The following is a 19958-nucleotide window of genomic DNA, read 5'->3' as shown; positions in this document are numbered from 1 at the left end:
TTTGAAAATTAAGAACAAAGTTTGAGGACTCACATTGCCTGATTTCAAAATGTATAAAATATAGTAATCAAGAATGTTTGGTATTGGCAAAAATGTTAGATACATAGAGCAATGGAATAGAATAAAGAGTCCAGAAATATATATATTTCTGGATATATTTAGTATATGTTGTATATACTATATACAACATATACAATGCTACAACATATACTAAAAGTTTGGTTTTTGACAAAGGTGCAAAGGCAATTAGAGAGAATGAATTGTTTTTCAGAAAATGGTGCTGGAACCACTGACATCCATATGCAAAACAAAACAAAACAAAACATGAAACAGAATCTTGACTTGTAACTCATACCATATACAAAACATGTTAAAACTAAAACTTCTAGAAGAAAACATGGAGAAACTCTTTGTGGCCTTGGGTTACATAAAAATTTAATAGATATCACGCTAAAAACACAATCCATAAAAGAAAAGAAAAGCTAAATTAGACTTCATAAAACAAAGAACTTCTGCTCTTCAAAAGACACCATCACAAGAATAGAAAGACACGCTACAGATTGGGAAAAAATACTTGCAAAACACATATCTGATAAAGCACTTGTATCCAGAATATATAAAGAACTATCAAAACTCAATAAGAAAATCAAAGTTAAGAAGTTTTTTTGTTTTTGTAAATACCATTTAGTATGTTCAAGAATATTTTTCTGACTTCCAGTTATTTGCAAGATCCAAACTCATCTCTGCTTCTTTTTTGTCCTGCTTTGGAAGGGCAAGAAAATAGGGACACATGGTCACAATACTGTAAATTCTTTCTAACTGGACCAGTGGTTCCAAGAAGACAAAAAGCCCATTAAACAATTATTTATTGAGTGCCTGTTAGGTACCAGGCACTGCTGGTATTTCAGCAGAGAATATGCTCTCTGCATACATTTAGCTTCATTTAGCTTCCATTTAACAAGCAAGACAAAGATCAAGCAAATAATTAACATAGTATGAATGTTGAGAAAAGGAAAATGCTAGATAATGTGGGGAATATTCACGAGAAAACTAATTTGAACATGAAGAAGTGACAATGAAACATACTTTAAGCGACAGCTAAAATGCAATTATATTCATGAAATGGCAACATTCTTTCTTTTTGGTTCACTGTTATATATAGGGTGAATAAACAACAAGGTCCTACTGTATAGCACAGGGAACTATATTCAGTATCCTGTGATAAACCATAATGGAAGAGAATATTTAAAAAAAGAATCTCAAAATATTGGCTCTAATCTAACTATGGACCGAAGGGAAAATTGTTAATAGGTGTACTAGACATTGATGCCCCTACTATCAGTTTCTTTCCCCTTATCTTCTTTTTAGACCCTCCCTCCTGTAAACACATAGCCCCTTTGAACCTCTAGTCCTCATTCCCTCTTTTTAGGCTTTCCACCTAACCTCCCCCTCTCTTAGCAGCCATATCCTATGTAGGGCCAGGATGAAGGGAAGGCAAGAGCTGCCTGGGGTGCAGAATGTAAGGGGGAGTTCATTCTCACCGCCCTTAAATTTTGTACCCTTGGCACACTGCTTGCCTTAACTTCTGCCCAGCCTAAATCCCATGTTCCAATTCTGTCCTGATCCTCTTTGAGTAAACACTTACATTTCATTAAGAATCTTATCTTAATTTAAAGAATGAGTGATTTCAGAATCCTTGCTTACAAGTGGTGGAAGCACTTTAGGTGGGGAGATATTTGATGTCCTTGTCACACTGTGAAAGGTGTTTCTCACTGGTGAATGCACGGGGAAAACAAAGTAGAATGACTGTGTTCAGAAGCAAAACCACAGACTAAATATTTGATCATCGAGATATCAGAGACCGAGTGATAGGACTGGCAAAGTGTTTTGGAATTTACTAGAATTGAGCTGCCAGGAATGAAAACCATTCAAATACCCAAAAATGGTTTATGCTGGGTAGAACTTTGGGTGGCAGATTGGTTTTAATCTAATTTCAATATGACCACAAGAGTTTCTATGCAGAAAAGACACAGATGGGTACTCTCTATTAGCTAAAGAATAATCAATTTTCAGAATAACTATTTTATTTGCATTAAAAATACTAAATGCAGGGCTTCCCTGGTGGCGCAGTGGTTGAGAATCTGCCTGCCAATGCAGGGGACACGGGTTCGAGCCCTGGTCTGGGAAGATCCCACATGCCGCGGAGCAGCTGGGCCCGTGAGCCACAACTGCTGAGCCTGCGCGTCTGGAGCCTGTGCTCTGCAACAAGAGAGGCCGCGACAGTGAGAGGCCCGCGCACCGCGATGAAGAGTGGCCCCCGCTCGCCACAGCTAAAGAGAGCCCTCGCACAGAAACGAAGACCCAACACAGCCAAAAAAAAAAAAAATACTAAATGCAGACATGTAGATATTCTGAGTACGTGACTTTGAATGTAACACATTCATATGTGACATTCTCGTATTCAGTATCAGAATGCTGCAATTTCTTCAGCTTTCCACTGGTTGCTAATACCAACGAATATAGTTTGACATAATTGTCAGATCTTACGAGACTTTCCATTGAATTGAAAGAAGAAATTATTTCTACTTGTACCCATAGCATTCTCTCAACCAAAATCATAACAATACACGTGTCTACATCTTTAAGGAATTCTGTGACCTCAGACCTTCAGTCAAGGTAGTTTTAAGTTTGATTTTGCCTTTGCAGATCTGGCATGCATCCAAAAAGTAAACAAGTTCATAACTATGGGATTTTTCTTTATTATTGATGAAATTTGAGGTATTTTGTTTAAAGGTACAGAGAGTATTTTCCACTGACTGGCTCTGCGTTTGGACTTAAAGCAGAGACCTAACAGTTAAATCCACAGTTTGTCATAAATCATTCACTGTTGACTTCTCCTGTGTTTAAAATGGAAACATACTTTATGTTCTATAAGAGACAGCTGGTTGCTCTGATTTAGCGATAAATCTAATGAAATAAAGTTGGATGTAAATATCCAAAACTTAGAAGGTGCAGTTATTCATTACGGTACTGATTAAAAGATAATTATTCAGTCATGTATAGTGTTAGCCCAGGAAAAAGCCTAGGGCAATGGGTAAGGACTGATGTTATTTGGAAATTACAAATAGCATTCAGTCATTTATTTTACCTTATTAGGTAATTTGACAATGTATTTAAAGTAACATTACCATGCTGATTAAGAACAGATATTTTAGTTCATTATCTTTGAAAAGATCTTTCTTTGTCTTTAACATAAAGGTTATCTTAGGTATATTATATTTTTGATTCACATTCAGAATGTTTGATGACTGATAGCACGTTAAGTTTAGTGATATTTTTATAGTTCATTTTTAAAATTTTAAACTCTTTAAAATTAAAAATAACTAGCAATTTGTAACAATATTCTGTAGTCTGAGACCTTGGCAAACATTTCAGATACATTAGCTAATTAAACTTTACAAGTGTTGCAGAAAAGTAAAGGATATGGTAAGATCACTCTTTGAAAAGAAGCCAGTTTCTTAGGCAGAACTCAGTAGACTTTCTAGGCTTCATGGCATTTCACGTGAGGACAGGAAGGAAAGCAAAGTACTAATTCATTTCATTGGAGGCAACAAGAGGACTTAAACGGAAAGGACTGACCACATTTAACTTCTCTGCCAATTTGCATTTTCCCTACCTGCAGCATTACTGTACCCTCGAGCAATTACCTGAGTGAAATTGACAGAGGCACTGGAATTAACAGCTTTCTCCTTTTAAAAACAAATGTCAACAAATGTTTAATGACCAGTTGAGCTCAAGTTCCTGATTTTACCCTTTATCAGAAGAAAGGCTAGAACCTTCAAAAGATATGGGTCAGTTCATTTCCATCTGGGTAGTTGCTGTAGGAGCCCAAATACAGCACATGCCCTCTTTAGGACCTGCTCTTTTACTTTGATGTTCTTCAGATGAATTCCTTGGCCCTCACTCTCACAGAAATTGTGTAAAGTCTGTATAACTCTTTTGATTAGTAGAAACAGATATACATTTGACCTTTTTGTAACCTGAACAGACTGGTGCTATTTGGGAGAGGATGTATTACCTAGTGGTTAAAGCGGGAGTTCTGGAACCATATCAACATTTCACATACAGGCTATTTCATCTTGGTTAGTTAATTGAGTCCCACATGTCTCCAGTTCTCCCATTATTAAAAGAGGCTAATAAAGGACCAAATTCACTGGGTAGAAGTGAAGTTTAAGTCATATATGTGTGTGTGTGTGTGTGTGTGTGTGTGTGTGTGTGTGTGTAAAGAACATTTCACAGTGAAGAGCTCTGACAAATCAATAAGAAAAAGATAACCCAATTTTTTTTAATTAGTCAAAGATTTAAACAGTTACTTCATAAAAAGTAGATACCAAATGAGTAAGAAACAAAGTATTCCACATCATTACTCATCAAGAAAATGCTAATTAAAACTACAATAAGATACTACCAACCCCTACAATCGCTAATATAAAAAAGACTAGCAATACCAAGTATTGGCGAGGATGTAGAGCAACTAGAACTCTCATTGCTAGTAAGAGAGTTAATTAATACAACAACTTTGGAAAAAAGTGCTCAGTGTCTACTGAAGGTAAACATCTGCCTTCCATTTGACCCAGCAGTCCCTCTGCCAGGTGTATACATATAAGCATATGCTTAGTATATACATATAGGGATATGCTAGGTATATACGTATAGGGATATGCTAGGAAGGGGAGCTTATGTACACAGATATAAACAAGAATGTTTATAACAGCTTTATTCATAGTTGCCTAAAACTACAAATAACCCAAATGTTCATCAACAGAATGTATAGAGCATAGTATACATATGTCATGAAGTTCCAGCCACATTAAGGAAAAAACAAACAACTGCTCCAGACTACAATGTGAGTGAATCTCAGACATAATGAGCAGTGACTCTAGCCAAACACATATTCCAATAAGCTTATTGAGACCCAGACACTTCCTATGACCAGTCTTTTCCCTTCCTCCTTCTACTGTTTTCACTCCCTTGTTGTGATAGCTGCTGACTTCCAGTTCATTCGAGTATCTGAGTTGTTCCTGCCAAACCCCGTCTTTATGGATCCAATCAACAGTCAACCACCCATAACTGAGCACAGTAACTTTGGGATTTTGCAAGATTTTGTTTTTTTACCTCTTGCACTGTGGCAAGAACAAAGCTGCCTGATGAGAGTTAACTCCTGAAAATTGATCTATAATGGATAGAAAGATAGGTCTTATGGAATGTCAACCAAAAAAATTTTATAAGCTTAATAAATGTGTGTTAATTTGAATCAATATTTTATTTGAAAAAGAACATTTGATTTGCAGGACATAGTAACCTTAGAAAAATTCTGTCTTATAAAAATAATTGAAAACAGAAAACATTTTGTGTGATATTTTTAAAAAGTAGATGTGTGTTTAAATACCCAAATCCCCATCTAATGCCTATACAAGAAAGCTGAAACATGATTTACTATGGCACAGGGCTATATTCAGCATCGTAACTAAAGATCCTTTTATTATGCTTTCTTCTCTCATGCATTTGATAGCAGAAACCCATGCAATGAACTGTGCTAGCAATGTTTTAAGAGCAAATAATATTTGGAGCACACACATTTTTTTTGATGCTGTCCTGACATGCACAAATGTTTCCCAAAGAAAACATTTGACCATTAGAAATTATTAGAGGTTAGCTATGTAAACACTGTGTACCTAAAACATCTCAGAAAAAATGTTACCTAAGTGTGATCTAGTTTGTTCAGATGTGTTTATTTAGATTAATAACTGCTTGGCTGTCCTCATATATTTTACTTTAATTTTTATGGTAAAGCGTGAGAGTCATAACATCTTTACTTTTAAAAATTGTGTAACTTTAATATAGTTTGCCATTGGACTCTCCTAGACATTTTAACATTATGCATATGATTTAAATTAAACATAAATCAGATTTATCTCAGTAATAAAAAAAAGATAGCTGCTATTACCCAGGCTTTAGTATACAAAGAAACTGAGATTCAGAGAGATTGAGTAAAATGCTTGAAGTCATATAGTAAGTCCAACTCTTGTTACTTGTGAAGTTTTACTGCACCTCTCTGTCGCCTCGGTTGGTTTATCTTAACACCCTGTCCTACAGGCTTGCCACTGCTCTGTACTCTCCACCTCATAAGATGCTGCATCACTAGCTTTAGACGTGTCAGACTTTTGGGTATCTGTGGGACATGCAGAACCCAATTAAACATAAAGTCTGAAATTGAAGATTTGACTTGGTATGATGTATGAGTCATGAGTCATTACGTAGAAAGTGACTGACCTATGAGAGGGTTAGATTGCCCACATGGCGTGGAGTGGGGAAAATGATCAAAGGATGGGAGTACTAAGTACCAGAATGTAAGGAATGGGAGGAGGAAAAGGAGTCCATGTCTCCTAGACAGAGAAGGACTCATGAGAAAGATTCTAAAACATGCAGGGTATCAGCTGCTAATGGTTCTGAGGAGGTGATGTTGAAGAGGATCATACACGGCATAGAGATCCAGGAAGGTAAGGACTGAGTCTATCTATTATTGCATTTGCCATTTAGGTGGTTCTGGGTAAGAGTAGTTTTCTTAGAGTTTTGGTGAACTGAAGCTAGATTATGACAAATCAAATGTCAGGAAGTGGAGACAAATGTGCCGTCCAGTACTGTAGCCGCTGACTTCAGTCTGTACTAGCCCCATTACAAGGGCTTAATAGGCACGTGTGGCTAGTACAAATTGAAGTCAACTCTGTCATATACACACAGGATTTCGAAGACTTAGCATGAAAACGAGATTATGTAAAACATGTCATTTTTATACTTATTATATGCTGAAATGATAACGTTTTGGATATATTAGAGCAATTAGCATATAGGAATGAAATTAATTTTACATGTTTCTTTTTACCTTTTTTAATGCAGCTTCTAGACATTTAAAATTATATGCGTGGTTACATTCGTGGCTCACTTTGTATTTCTGTTGGACAGCACTGGTACACGCTGTTCTTTTAAGACGGGTCCTTTAAAAAGAAAAGATAGCAAGCAGATAGCTTCTAGATAGAAATGCAAGGTCAAAGGGAAGGACTTTTCAACTTGTCTGTGTGCCCCCCGCCCCCAGAAACGGGAGAGGTTGAAGGGAAGGTAAGAGAGAGTTTGAGTAGTCGAGCATGATTCTCTAATAGGTGAGGCGCGGAAGTCATGTTTGCAGGGGGAGGGATGGGATCTCATCCTCAGACATAAGGAGGTGAGAACAGATCTAAATTTAGATAAATACATAGGTGGGGATAGAGATAGGAAGTTGAGGGCATCTAGAGTACAAAAGGTCTTCAGGTTTTTTTGGGTTTTTTTAAATTAATTAATTAATTTATTTATGGCTGTGTTGGGTCTTCGTTTCTGTGTGAGGGCTTTCTCTAGTTGCGGCAAGCGGGGGCCACTCTTCATCGCGGTGCGCGGGCCTGTCACTATCGCGACCTCTCTTGTTGCGGAGCACAGGCTCCAGACGCGCAGGCTCAGTAATTGTGGCTCACGGGCCTAGTCGCTCCACGGCATGTGGGATCTTCCCAGACCAGGGCTCGAATCCGTGTGCCCTGCATTGGCAGGCAGACTCTCAACCACTGCGCCACCAGGGAAGCCCGGTCTTCAGGTTTAATAGATCACATAGATCGAAACTAGGAGAAACGTGTGTGACCTGCAGAACTTTTGACTGAATTAGAATTTTGTGTATTTGTGATTATAAATCTTTTTTGTCATAAGGAATTTTCTGTTGTAGAATTTGTTAAAATCATTAATCATGAAGACTCATACCTGATCTAAAAATGAAGTGCTATCCTTGACCCAATTCATGTTATTTACAGGAGAGTTTGATACCGTGCAGAGCCCCTCCACACCCATCAAAGATCTTGATGAGAGAACGTGCAGGAGTTCTGGGTCAAAGTCCCGAGGAAGAGGCCGGAAAAGTAATCCCTCCCCGCCTCCCGACAGTGACCTGGAGGTATGCTGACTTCTCCTTAAAGGGTGTAATGTGATGTTTCATTTTATTGAATGATATATTCTATACCGTACAGTTCTGTAAAGTTTCAGACTTAAAAGAAAAAGATATATCATGAAATGAGTGGACCTACTATGAAGTAGGCATTTCACAGCTCTGAAATTGGAGATTTCATCCATTATAATGGCAAAACTAAAAACAATAGCAACTTAAAAATCATAAGGCTTTATGAATTCTCGGCCTGAGATAGTTGCATCTTTTGATCCAAAAGACACAAACAGAAGGCACAGGCAGAAATTGGAAAAATAAAGCCATTGTTTGTGGAGTATTATTCTGACAAGCACTGTCTCTGGGAGTACTAGGGTCATGACAGATGTTTACATGGATCAATAAATTTTAAAAGGTAAAATTAATCTGTATGGAGAAAAAAAGTTGTCATCAGACAATCAGAAAAATTCCAGTCTTTTGATACATACGTTAACATTTTTATACCTGTAAAAATTTCTGTGTGTCATTGTTTCCAGTTGGGACAGATCTTTTGAGATATATCCATACTAAGCAGGTTGTTTTTATTATGAAACATCAGAAGAAACCATTCTTAACCATAATGTGTTACTTCTTACACAGCTGCATATTTTAATTGTGAAAAAAGTTAAATCTCCAGATTTAGTAAAGTCAAGTAATAGCCCTTGTACCTCTTCATAAGAGATCATTTCCTTGATGTGAACAACAGTAGCAGATTCAAATGCCTTCAAGAACCCAGCAGGTGATATGAATGAGTGAACTGGGCTAGGGGGCCAGCAGACTGGGAAGAGTGGGGAGCACTGGCCCAGTCTAAAGGGGCCCCTGCATCACTGCCACATGGACTGCCAGCCACCATTGTCACAAACTGGAAGTTTGTCTACTGCAGTCAGAACCCTGAACTTGGTGTGAAATCTTCTAATCTGGAAATTTTAATCAATAATTTGAAATCGTTCAAAACACTGTGCAGGCCAAACAACCCATTTATGACGTAATCTGACCCAAGGGTCCACACGTTACAATTTCTATTTAGGGATTGTTCATTGATTCTTCTAAATATTTTTAAAAATATAATTCTTTGCATGAATTACAAAACTTCATGAATTCATGAGACATAAAATTTTATAAGAGCACACTTCTATCATAAAGCCCAAACATGTCTTTTGGGTATTAACTGCGAGTACATATTTGAATGAATTCATTCACATTAGGACATCGCATTTTTAAGCCTTATTATTTTTGTCACTCTTGCTCCTCAGGTTTTACAGGGGTTAGATTTGACAAATTTGGAGGAAAAGTTAATGGAGTAGCATAGATTTCCATATAATGGTATCAAGATTATGTCCAACAATAAAGCGAGAGGTCTTCTACTTGTAAAGAGATTTCTGTTTCCTTAGAACTTGATAATTCTTCGATATTTATCTTTTTTCTCCAGCGTGTGTTTGTCTGGGACTTGGATGAAACCATCATTGTTTTCCACTCACTGCTCACGGGATCTTATGCCCAGAAGTATGGCAAGGTAAGAAATCAAGAAATTTTACCCCAAGACACCTTGTTAGAATTTTATTTTAAATAAAATCAAAAGCCATTTAAAAATACCTTGTAGTGTTTTTATTGCAGTCTGTCAAGTCTGCTCTTAATTATTTATTTCCCGTGGCTCACTGTTCTTTAATGTGAACTGGCAAATTTTACAGAACTTAATTAGAAATCATATTCTTTTTCCTTTCTTCATAATAACTTTGAATTTTCTACATGAAAAACCAAGCTTATTACCCTCATGTAATTATTTTAGAAAATGTTTTTGTAAATTGAAATGGACTTTAAACATTATAATATATATATTATTGTCTAATAAGGGAACTTTAAGAAATTGTTTGAATTAATTTGTTGCACCAAATGTTGCTATAGACTGCCATTTGAAATAAGGAAGTAATCTTTTGTCTGACAGATCCTTTGCATTTATGAATATAAGTATTTTTTGGTAACTTTGAGGAAGCATATTATAGAGACTGGGAATAATACCCCATCACACATACAAATCCAGAGGCAGATGTTCTCATTACTTTCCTTTGTCTCTTGCCATTATTTTCATAGTCAGCTTGCTTCTTGTAACAGTGTTGTTATACACGTGTGTGAGTCTGTTTCAAAGAGTGATGCACCTGCAACAGGTTTTTCAGCTAGAAACACAGTTGTAGAGGCCATTTGAGTCTTTGATTCTGTAGGACTCACAGTCTAACTGGAGTCAATTCACAACATGTTGGCCTGCCTTCAATTACTGTATTCAAAGTTGTATCTAACTTTGGTTCCTTTTCATATGACACTTACAGAAGTGTCTCCCTTCATCTTTATAGTGTCACATTATTTCATAGGGTCTCACGTCAGCTCAACATGCAGTTTTTAACATCTTCTAGACTAGTTGTGATGAATTAATTGCACTCAAGCATTTCCTCCTAAATTGCACTCTTGGTGAATCTGCATTGCATTTGATTTTTAGTATAAGTAATGAAAGTTGCTAAACATGTGAAAGGTAACAATTTTATTTAGTGACCATTTAGAAAAAGGGGTTTTAGCTCCTTTATCACAATCATCATCATCTAAAACAGTGATCTCCAAAGCAGGATGTATGCATATGTGCCAGATATACACAAGGTGCTTCACTGAGATAAGGAGAGAAAATAACACATTTATACCCTGCAATTTCTATTCTTATCTGTTTCAATACATGTAAATGATTATAACTTAAAGAATATGTATGTAATTTATAGATAAATTAACTATACATAGATTTGTGGTACACACTCAAAATTCTATTACTGATAAAGCATACAGTCTAAAAAGTTTCCAGATAGTAATCTAAAGCATTTTCTTCTGAAATAATTCTGGCTTATGTGGAATGCACAGTAATCCTATTGAACTGATTACAGTATTTTTGTGCAAATTTTCATATTAGACAAATGTTTAAAATAAACAATCTAACTTGAACACACAAATCCAAATTAAGTTCCCATCAAAATAGTCACCATTGGAGGTTATACCTAAATATCCGCGTTGCTTCCATTATGCCAAATCAGTGGTGGGACTCATCTTTCGGAATTGCCTTTAGATTTTTAAAATATTTCCTGACTTCAAATCTTCATCCTTTTGTGGTAATTGTGATCTATAGAAGTAAAAGGATGATTTGAACCCAAGGCGATAAATAAAGAGCATGGTCAAAATGTCACTATATATATATATGTATATATATATATATTTTTTTTCCCCCTTTTCGTCAAAAATACCTTAAAGTTTCTACCATCCCAGAACTGAGCATGGCCTTCTATTTGGGATATGAAGGGGTACCGATAAAGAAGCAGAGGGGTGGTAAGCCATTAAAAAACAACATCAAATAATGAAGCTGCTTTTCTTGAGTGACTGATAAACTGGCTCTAAGAGCAATTCCAAAAGCAAAGTTCTCCTACTTCCCTCAGCAGTGGTGCATCACTGAAATAACCCATCACCTCCCGGGATGGCCACCTGGTCATGCAGCATTCATTTCACAAACAAGTTCCGTTATTTTAAAGTATTGTCGAAAGCTTTGTTTGCATAGAAAAGAGAGACATTCTTTATGCCTACAGAGGCTTAAAACAGCAGAGCTTGCAGAAACGGCGGGAAAAGTGAGGGGAAGAAGGAAACTAATGTTTATTTAATGCCCACGATGTGCCAGCCTTAAGCGTCACAACAATTTTAAGGGGTGGGTTCTTCTCCCTAGTCTGTACATAAGGAAACATGCTCAGAGAGGGAATAAGATGTGTGCAAAGTCACACAGCTAGTCAGTGGTAGAGATGACTCTTGGGGCCCTGGACTGTTTGACCTCAAAGCCCATGTCGTTTCTGCTTATAGAACATCACATGGCGTAGACAATTAAGCTACCATGAACACAATATACAAGTGACATTTCCTGAAAGGAATAAGGACAATTAGTGAGGTACTGTGAAGGCAGTTGTGTGAGTTCTCCTTTAAGTTGGAATGATTCTAATTATCTTCTTGCAGACAATTGGGATAGTTTTCCATCAAAAGGGAAAACTTAAGAAATGTTCAGTGAAATAGAGTGTGGTAGACAGATACCACTACCTCATGGTGGTGCAGAATCGGAATAAGATCAGAGGCATTGTTGGCAGGGTGTGGGGAAGATAAGCCTACATTTCTAGAACACCTATCATGTGGTAGCACCTGTGTTTGGCATTTCACAAGCAGTAGGGATGGGGGAGAGGGACAAGAGCCTTCGAGTCAGAGAAACCTAACTTTGAAAACCCAGTGCTGATGCTTACAGTTTTCTGACCTTGGGCAAATTACTTAATTCTTCCGTCTCCATTTCTGTAACATGGGAATAATGCTATCTATAGTAAAGGAGAAGTAAAGAGAATACCTTGTTTAATGGCTTAGCAGAACACTTGGTGTGAACTAACGCTCAAAAAGATTGTAACTGTGATTAGTCACTTTCACAAATGTTATCCAACTTAACTCTTACAATTACTCTACTGTAACGTATTGTGATCCAAGTTCTGTGGATGAGGAAACCTGGGTTATTGGAGTTTAAGAAACTTGACCAAGGTCGCAAAATGATAAATGCTGGTACAAATATTGGAAACCAGGTCATTCTCATAACAAAGCTTTGTCCTTAATACTATTCTCTGCTACCGGAAGGGGGCCTGCTGGAGTTGACCATGTTGAATAATGGTTTCCTCCATGAAATTAAAAGAAATTAAAGGGAAAATGTTTTTAAGCTCTATTTTTTTCTAATCAAAATGAAAACTCCTTTATTGAGTTGCATGAAAAACAATTTAGATGACCTTGTTTATTGAATTATTATTTATTTTTTAAAGTAATTTGATCACTGACTTTTTTCTTAATGTCAATAAGGAAATTGGTGTTGCCTTTTAGCTAGTAAGACGTTAATATTTTGGCATGTTAAGAAGTGGCTAAATAAAGGATGTTGTTATATGAGGCCCATCTTGTGAAGCTGGGGACCACATGTAGCTCAGGGGTCATTTGAAGGGGACAGAGAGGGCATTGGGTAGTTGCAGCTTCACCACACACCATAAATAAACTAGAGCTCCAAGGACCACTGTGTTCATCCAACAAATATGCACTTAGCACAGGTACACATGCTTCCTGCTCTCATGGAGCTTACAAGCAAGCAAAGTAACTTCAGATTATGGTAACTGCTCTGAAGACAATGAAACTAGGTCAGATGGAGAGTGACTGGCCGGGTGACTGAGGAGGTGACATTGATGCTGAGACCTGAATTACAGGAAGGAGCTAGCCGTGCAGATTAGCGGGGAGAGGAGTGTGGAGGGGACCGTTCCAGGCAGAGGACATAGAAGGGCCCTGGGCAGGAGCAATCTTCCAGTGTTCTGGGAATATAAAGGAGCAGTGTGGCTGGGAGGTTGTAAACAAAGGAGAGTAACCCAAGGTAACACAAGGTAAAAACAGAGAGGCAGGCAGAGGGCTGCATCAGGTCCAGTGTCTGCCGTAAGGCATTTGGAATTTATTCTAGGTGCAGTGGAAGTTGTTGTAGGGTTTAGGTTGAATTGGGACCTGGTGGTTTAAGATCGGCTGCTGTGTGGAGAAAGGAGTTTAGAGGAAGAAGACCATTTAGGAGACTGCTGACTGGAGAAAGGCTTCTTGAACTTGAATGTGAGCCCCTGACCCTCAGGGACTGTAAAACCCAGAGTTTCTGATTCTGTAGGTCTGAGGTAGGGCCTGAGATTTCACCTTTGGAATAAATTTTCAATAAAGCTGATGGACCATGCTTTGGGAACCGCTAGAAAAGAGCATTTCTCCAACATTTTTCTTGGGAAAACGAGTTCCAAAATATGTTAATTGATAGCCTTTGTGGAAAAAAAACCCATGGTCAAATAAATTTGAGGAATACTTGAATTTTATGGCCATTCAGTATATGTTATCACCTTAAAGGTCCTGAGATGTTTTACAGTTAAGAATCCTTTGTAACCATGTTTAATTCCTCCATTCCTGAGTGCCTAAGTAATGACCTTGAGGACCGACTGAAATGAGGTCTTTCTGGTGATCAGTTGACAATTCAGAAGGAGTTTGCCAATAGCGAAAGTGACCAGGGCCATTATTTCTGCTGAGGAAAAAAAAGACCCCTGTACTACGTAAAGATTATCTAATCTTGAAATTGTTAATGTCTTCAGTCCTTTTAATTTCTCGGATCAGTCTTGTTTCCACAGTGTGCACTTTCAGAGTGTAAAAGTTTTGTATGACATAGTGATTTTTCCGTTCTTTTAACCAGAGAATCTTTTGTGTTCGCAGTATATCACGCTGAGTATCTTTATATAAAACATATAAGGGCAGATCTGCTCTAGGTGAGATGTAGAAGTTGGGGGACTGGAGACATCCCATTTCCCTCACGTAGTCAATCCCTTCCCCCGTTGTTCTCAGTCACCCCAAAAGGGTTTCCTGAGTCCTGAGGGTTGCTCAGAACACATTCTGTAGGGCAGTAATCCAGCTGAAGGAGCACCAAACTAGAGGTTAGGAGGAAGTCCTGTGCCTGGATGTACCTTAAGCTACTCATGTAACCCCTGAGCCTGTTTTCACATCTAAACATCGTTATAATCCATTTCCTTCCTGGAGTTACTGGATGGATTAAATGATATAATGTAAAAAAAAAATGTGTAAAAGTAGCACTTAGCTCTGAAAACTATCATCCATGTCCTGTGGTGGAGAAATTTAATGCACTATTTCCCCCAAAAGGGGAAATGACAAAGGCAGAAATTTCCACACATGCAGAAGGTCAATGTTTGCGCAAAGTGGTACTGCAGTGGCCTGAAATATAGTGAGCTGAGAGCTGGAAATCTAAGCGCCAGCGGTGTAAAATCATGTCCTGCCATGACCACACCTACCTACCTATCTACCTATTTTTCTCTCTCTTCCCCACCTCCAACCCCGGTAAAAATAAACAAACAAGCAAACAAATAAGTAAATAAGTACCATTTTTGAGCTCTTGCTATGTGCCTGGCACTTTTCTGAGTGTCCTGTTAAACGCATTACTATCTACTTTGCTTTCACCAAAACCCTATGTGATCGGTACCATGTCACACAGCTCGCAAGTGGTTTGGCCAGCCAGAACCCACATCTCTTCCACCTGCTCTTGATCTCTACACTCTTTTGGTCTCATGTCTTTCCCCACCACCTATCAAAATAAAATTCATGGAACATAATAATTTAGGAATGCCATTTTTACTCATAAATTGCTCTGCGTAACTAACTTTTGTGTTTTAATTAAAAAAAAAACTTTAGAAAAATCCTGCTTCAGTTTATAAATAAATAATATTATGAATTTTCCAAGGATCTCCCTAATATGTGATCGCTTTTGGACCCTGTTCAGTTGTCAACACAACATGCTCTTTTCCCAAGCAGAACTATTCCTGGATATTTACAGAGATGGCAAATGAGGGATGTCAGTATTTGAGTTCTGCTGCCTGTGGAGCTGATGATGGGCTTTGCAGCTGAGCACCAGCTGGCATGTACACCTTTCAGCACTGCACAACTCTAAAGTAGGAGTTTGTAAATTTGGCAGGACGCAGACCAGGAATCATCCATCATCTGTTAGAGTTTATGAAGATTATCTCTATTCCCTGATTAATTGTATATAGTATTTTACCTGATAAGTTGCAGTAATTCCTCTTTGTTAGAGGGAGGAGTGAAAGAAGCTAAATAAATTGTGCTTTAGGGATTTGATTTATTTTGAAGCATTAATGTGTCATGTGCTATGAGGCCATGATTCTCTAAAAGTCATTCCACAGGAAGGATGCAAAGGAAATAGCCCAAGTCAGGGAAAAGACTGAAGGAAAAGTGAGCAGTTATATTGCGAAACTGAAATCCAAGCTCCCAAAACTACTTGCTCATTTTAGACAACATCTTATATAAGAGGAGCACTGGAGAAATAATATGTTCATCAGGATAAATCCACTGGTTACTTTTATATTAAACAATCTACACACACTTATGTGGAAAGGCTTCTGAAACAGCACAAGCCATATATTAAATGATGAGATTGTCGTGAAGATAAGTACTGATTTATGTGTATGTCACCTAAGGAAAAGCAACATGATTGGCTAGAATGTGGTTAGAATGAATCAAGTGTTGGAACCATGGATTGGAGGCCACTCTGATGGCAGCACGCAGGTGACCACCCCTCTGGGCGTAATGGTTAGAGCATTCTGAATTTGGAGGGAGAAGGGACCTGAGCTTAAATTCTATCTCCACTTCCTACTATGCATGTGACCTTGGGTAGTTTATTTAGTCTTTGTGAGCCTCAGTTACCTTTTATATAAAGTGGGGAGAATAATAACTTTATAATTTGATTAAAAGGGTTAAATGAGTCAGTGCATTAAAACTCAGCACAAACATTCAATGAGTGTAACCTGTTTTATTTGGTTCCAAGGAAATCTGAATGTTGAGAAACTGAATCTGGGGGAAACTGGGTGTTTTATCAAAAAATGTATGTGTTGTTTCATCTCATAATATGAGATACTCAGCTCAATGTTGTAGAGGAGAAGAGGGTGACTAGAGAGTGATCATGGCACATATAAAATGAATGAATGCGGAATTTACAAGTCTCAAAAACTTTCGTGATAGACAACAGATTTGTGGTTGCCAAGGGGGAGAGGAGGCGGGGAGGGATGGATTGGGAGTTTGGGCAAACTATTATATATAGAATGGATAAACAACAAGATCCTACTGTATAGCACAGGGATCTATATTCAATATCCTGTAATAAACCATAATGGAAAAGAAAAATAAAGTGAAAAAAATTTTAGTGTTTTTCATGGTTGCTCATAGTATATGTGTTTAAGGGCACACATGCGTATGCATGTAAACATAGTATAGTTGACCCTTGAACAATGCGAGGGGTCAGGGGTGCCGACCCCCCATGAAGTCAAAAATCTGAGTAACTTTTGACGCCTTAAAAACTTAACTGCCAATAGGCTGCTGTTGACTGGAAGCCTTACTGATAACATAAATGGTTACCATGAATTTTACATGTTGATGTATTATATACCGTATTCTTACAATAAAGTAAGCTAGAGAACAGAAAGTGTTATTATGAAAGTCATAAGTAAGAGGAAGTACATTTACAGTACTGTACTGTATTTATCAATACCATAAGTTTGTCATCTGTTTATAAGGTGAATTGTCTGTCAGTACCTATGTCAGTATTGTCTTACATGATATAAAACACTGTAGATGTGATACGCATTACTAACACTAGACATCAAAAATGAAAAGATAATGTGAAAAAGAAATTCATATTTATTTACAGACATAACGATTCATGCACTGATAACAAAGCAGCAATGTGATTGCTTTATGGTAGCCTAAGTGTAATCAATATGGTCGCTTCACAGTAGCCTAACCTATACACTAATGAATGAATCATTGTAAAATTTTTATGGCACACAGTATTACAGTCATATTCTTAATACAGTATTGGAGACACAGTTACATTTAAAAAAAAAAAACAAAAACACTTACCTGGGATGATAGGCTGATATGCAGTTTCTCCAGTTACTAGAGAGGGGCATACTGTACAGTAATGGAATTCTTTGAAAGCAAAGGTATAAAACAGTAAGAAAACTAACATATTATTAATTTTATATGATATATCTCTCACCTTATGCACGTGTAAGGATAAGCTGTTCACTTCAATACAAGTCTTTGCACACGATGTTCTACGAGACGAATACTTAGGCGATGATGATTATGGGGCAACAACGTGTCCTACAGTTCTTGCCATACAGTTACTAGATTTTCACACGAAGACATTCAACACACATACGCAACAGATAAGTTTATTAACTGTCTGTCATGATGATTACTCTTCATTTAGTGGAAGTGGATCGTCATAAAATTCTTCATCCTCGGCCTCTTCACAATGAGTAGGCTGAGGAGGAGGGGGAAGAGGAGGGGTTGGTCTTGCTGTCTCACCAGGCGGCCGAGGTGGAAGAGATGGAGGAGGTGGAAGGGGAGGCAGGAGAGGCAGGCACACTCAGTGTAACGTTATGGAAATACATCGCAATTTCTGTCTGACTTTTTTTGCTTTTTCGTTTTTCTAAAAATGTTTCTATATGGCACCAATCTTTCCACCGTTTGCTTTAGTTTCAGCGCCCATATCATAGAAGCGTCCATGTCTTAAAAGAAATCAAAAGCAGTTTTGAATAATCAGAACCTTCTGCCAGACTGCCTAATGTCAGTTTGTTTCCTGGCGCTGCTTCTTCTACGTCTTCTTCCTCGTCGTCTGGCACTGGTTCAGAAGCACTCATCTCCATCAAGTTGTCCCCTGTTAATTTTTCTGGTGTGGTGTCTGTTAGCTCTTGAATTTCTCCAAGATCCATATCTTGAAACCCTTCACCCCCACCTTTCTTTGCCGTATCCACCATCTCTTTCATGATTTTCTTGATTGGCTCTGTCGTAAATCCTGTGACGTCATGCACAACATCTGGACACAAGTTTCTCCAGCAGGAATTTATTGTTTCCGGTTTGATGGCTTTCAGGGGTTTTTTCTATACCAATGATGGCATTTTCAATGGCATAATCCTTTCAGACATTCATGATGTTCTCTACTGAGGTTCTCTTCCATAGCATTGACAATCCTTTCCGTAGAGTACCATATCTAATGAGCCTTAAAGGGCCCTATGACCCCCTGTTCTGGAGACTGAATTAGAGATGTTGTGTTTGGGGGCAAGTAGACCACTTTACAGTGCCTTCAGCGTTGAACTCATGGGGTTCTGGGTAGCCAGGGTCGTAGTCCAATATCAAAAGAACTTTAAAAGGCAATCCCTTACTAACAAGGTACTTCCTGGCTTCAGGGACAAAGCCTCAATAGAACCAATCCAGAAAAAGTGTTCTCATTGTCAGGCCTTCTTTTTGTACAATCAGAAGACTGGCAGCTGGTGTTTATCTTTTCCCTTCAAGGCTCGGGGTTAGCAACTTTATATATAAGGGCGGTCCTGACCATAAACCTGACTGCATTTGCACGAAACGGTAGTGTTAGACTGTCCCTTCCTGCCTTAAATCCTGCTGCTTGCTTCTCTTCCTTATTAACAAATGTCCTTGGTGACATTTTTTTTTCCAGAATAGGGCAGTTTCATCTGCAGTAAAAACCTGTTCAGCAGGTATGCTTTCTCCCCAACGATTTTCTTAATGGTGTCTGGGAACACATCTGCTGCCTCTTGGTGTGTGAAGCTGCTTCTCCTGTTATCATGACATTTTTTAAGCCAAACCTCTTTCTTAAATTATCAGACCATCTTTGCTGACATTAATTTCTCCAGCTTTAGCTCCTTCACCTTCCTTTTGCTGTAAGTTGTCATTTAATGACTTCACTTGTTCTCAAATCATGTTAGAATCTACAGGTATGCCTTTCTTGTAGTAATCCTGAACCCACATCAAAGCTGGATTTTCCACGTGAGATAAAAGGGTATTTCTGAAAAAGAGCAAGGTTTCGAGCCTGCTGGTGTAACTGCAGCGATGGCTTCATGAATCTCCTTTTCTTCTTTACAATGGTCTTTACGCTGGATTTATTTATCTTGAGATGGAGGGCAACCACAGCTGAAGAACTTAAGCTATGGTACATATCAAGCAATTAAACTTTTTTTTTTTGTCATGTCATGACTTTTCTCTGCTTCTTGGGAGCAATTCTAGCATCACTAGGGGCACTTCGTATGGGTCCCCTGGTGTTATTTAAGGTTTATGGTATTGCAGTAAATAACGCAAAATACACGAGAGCTGCAAGAGATCACTTTTTACTGCAATGTGCAATTTACTGGAGAAGTGGATGGCTCACAAGGAGTTGATTAGCGTCACTTGGCATTTAAGCGGATACTTGCAACACTTGAGCTCACTGAAATAGTAA

General features: G+C 38.0%; 1 protein-coding gene across 15 annotated transcripts in view; it reads left to right on the top strand.

Moving 5' to 3' along the window:
- EYA4 (EYA transcriptional coactivator and phosphatase 4) overlaps positions 1-19958 on the top strand; it is a 259346-nt gene that overhangs the window by 209091 nt on the left and 30297 nt on the right. For all 15 annotated transcript variants that reach the window (XM_082474687.1, XM_082474686.1, XM_082474683.1 and 12 more), the window contains 2 exons: positions 7890-8026; positions 9480-9563. In XM_082474687.1, coding sequence (XP_082330813.1) covers positions 7890-8026; positions 9480-9563 — 221 coding nt within the window. The remainder of the gene's footprint in view (positions 1-7889; positions 8027-9479; positions 9564-19958) is intronic.

The sequence above is a fragment of the Balaenoptera physalus genome (genome assembly GCF_965194825.1).
Source record: "Balaenoptera physalus genome assembly, chromosome: 9".
NCBI lineage: Eukaryota > Metazoa > Chordata > Mammalia > Artiodactyla > Balaenopteridae > Balaenoptera > Balaenoptera physalus.
Note: the sequence above shows the minus strand (reverse complement) of the source record. Positions and strands in the feature narration are given on the sequence as shown.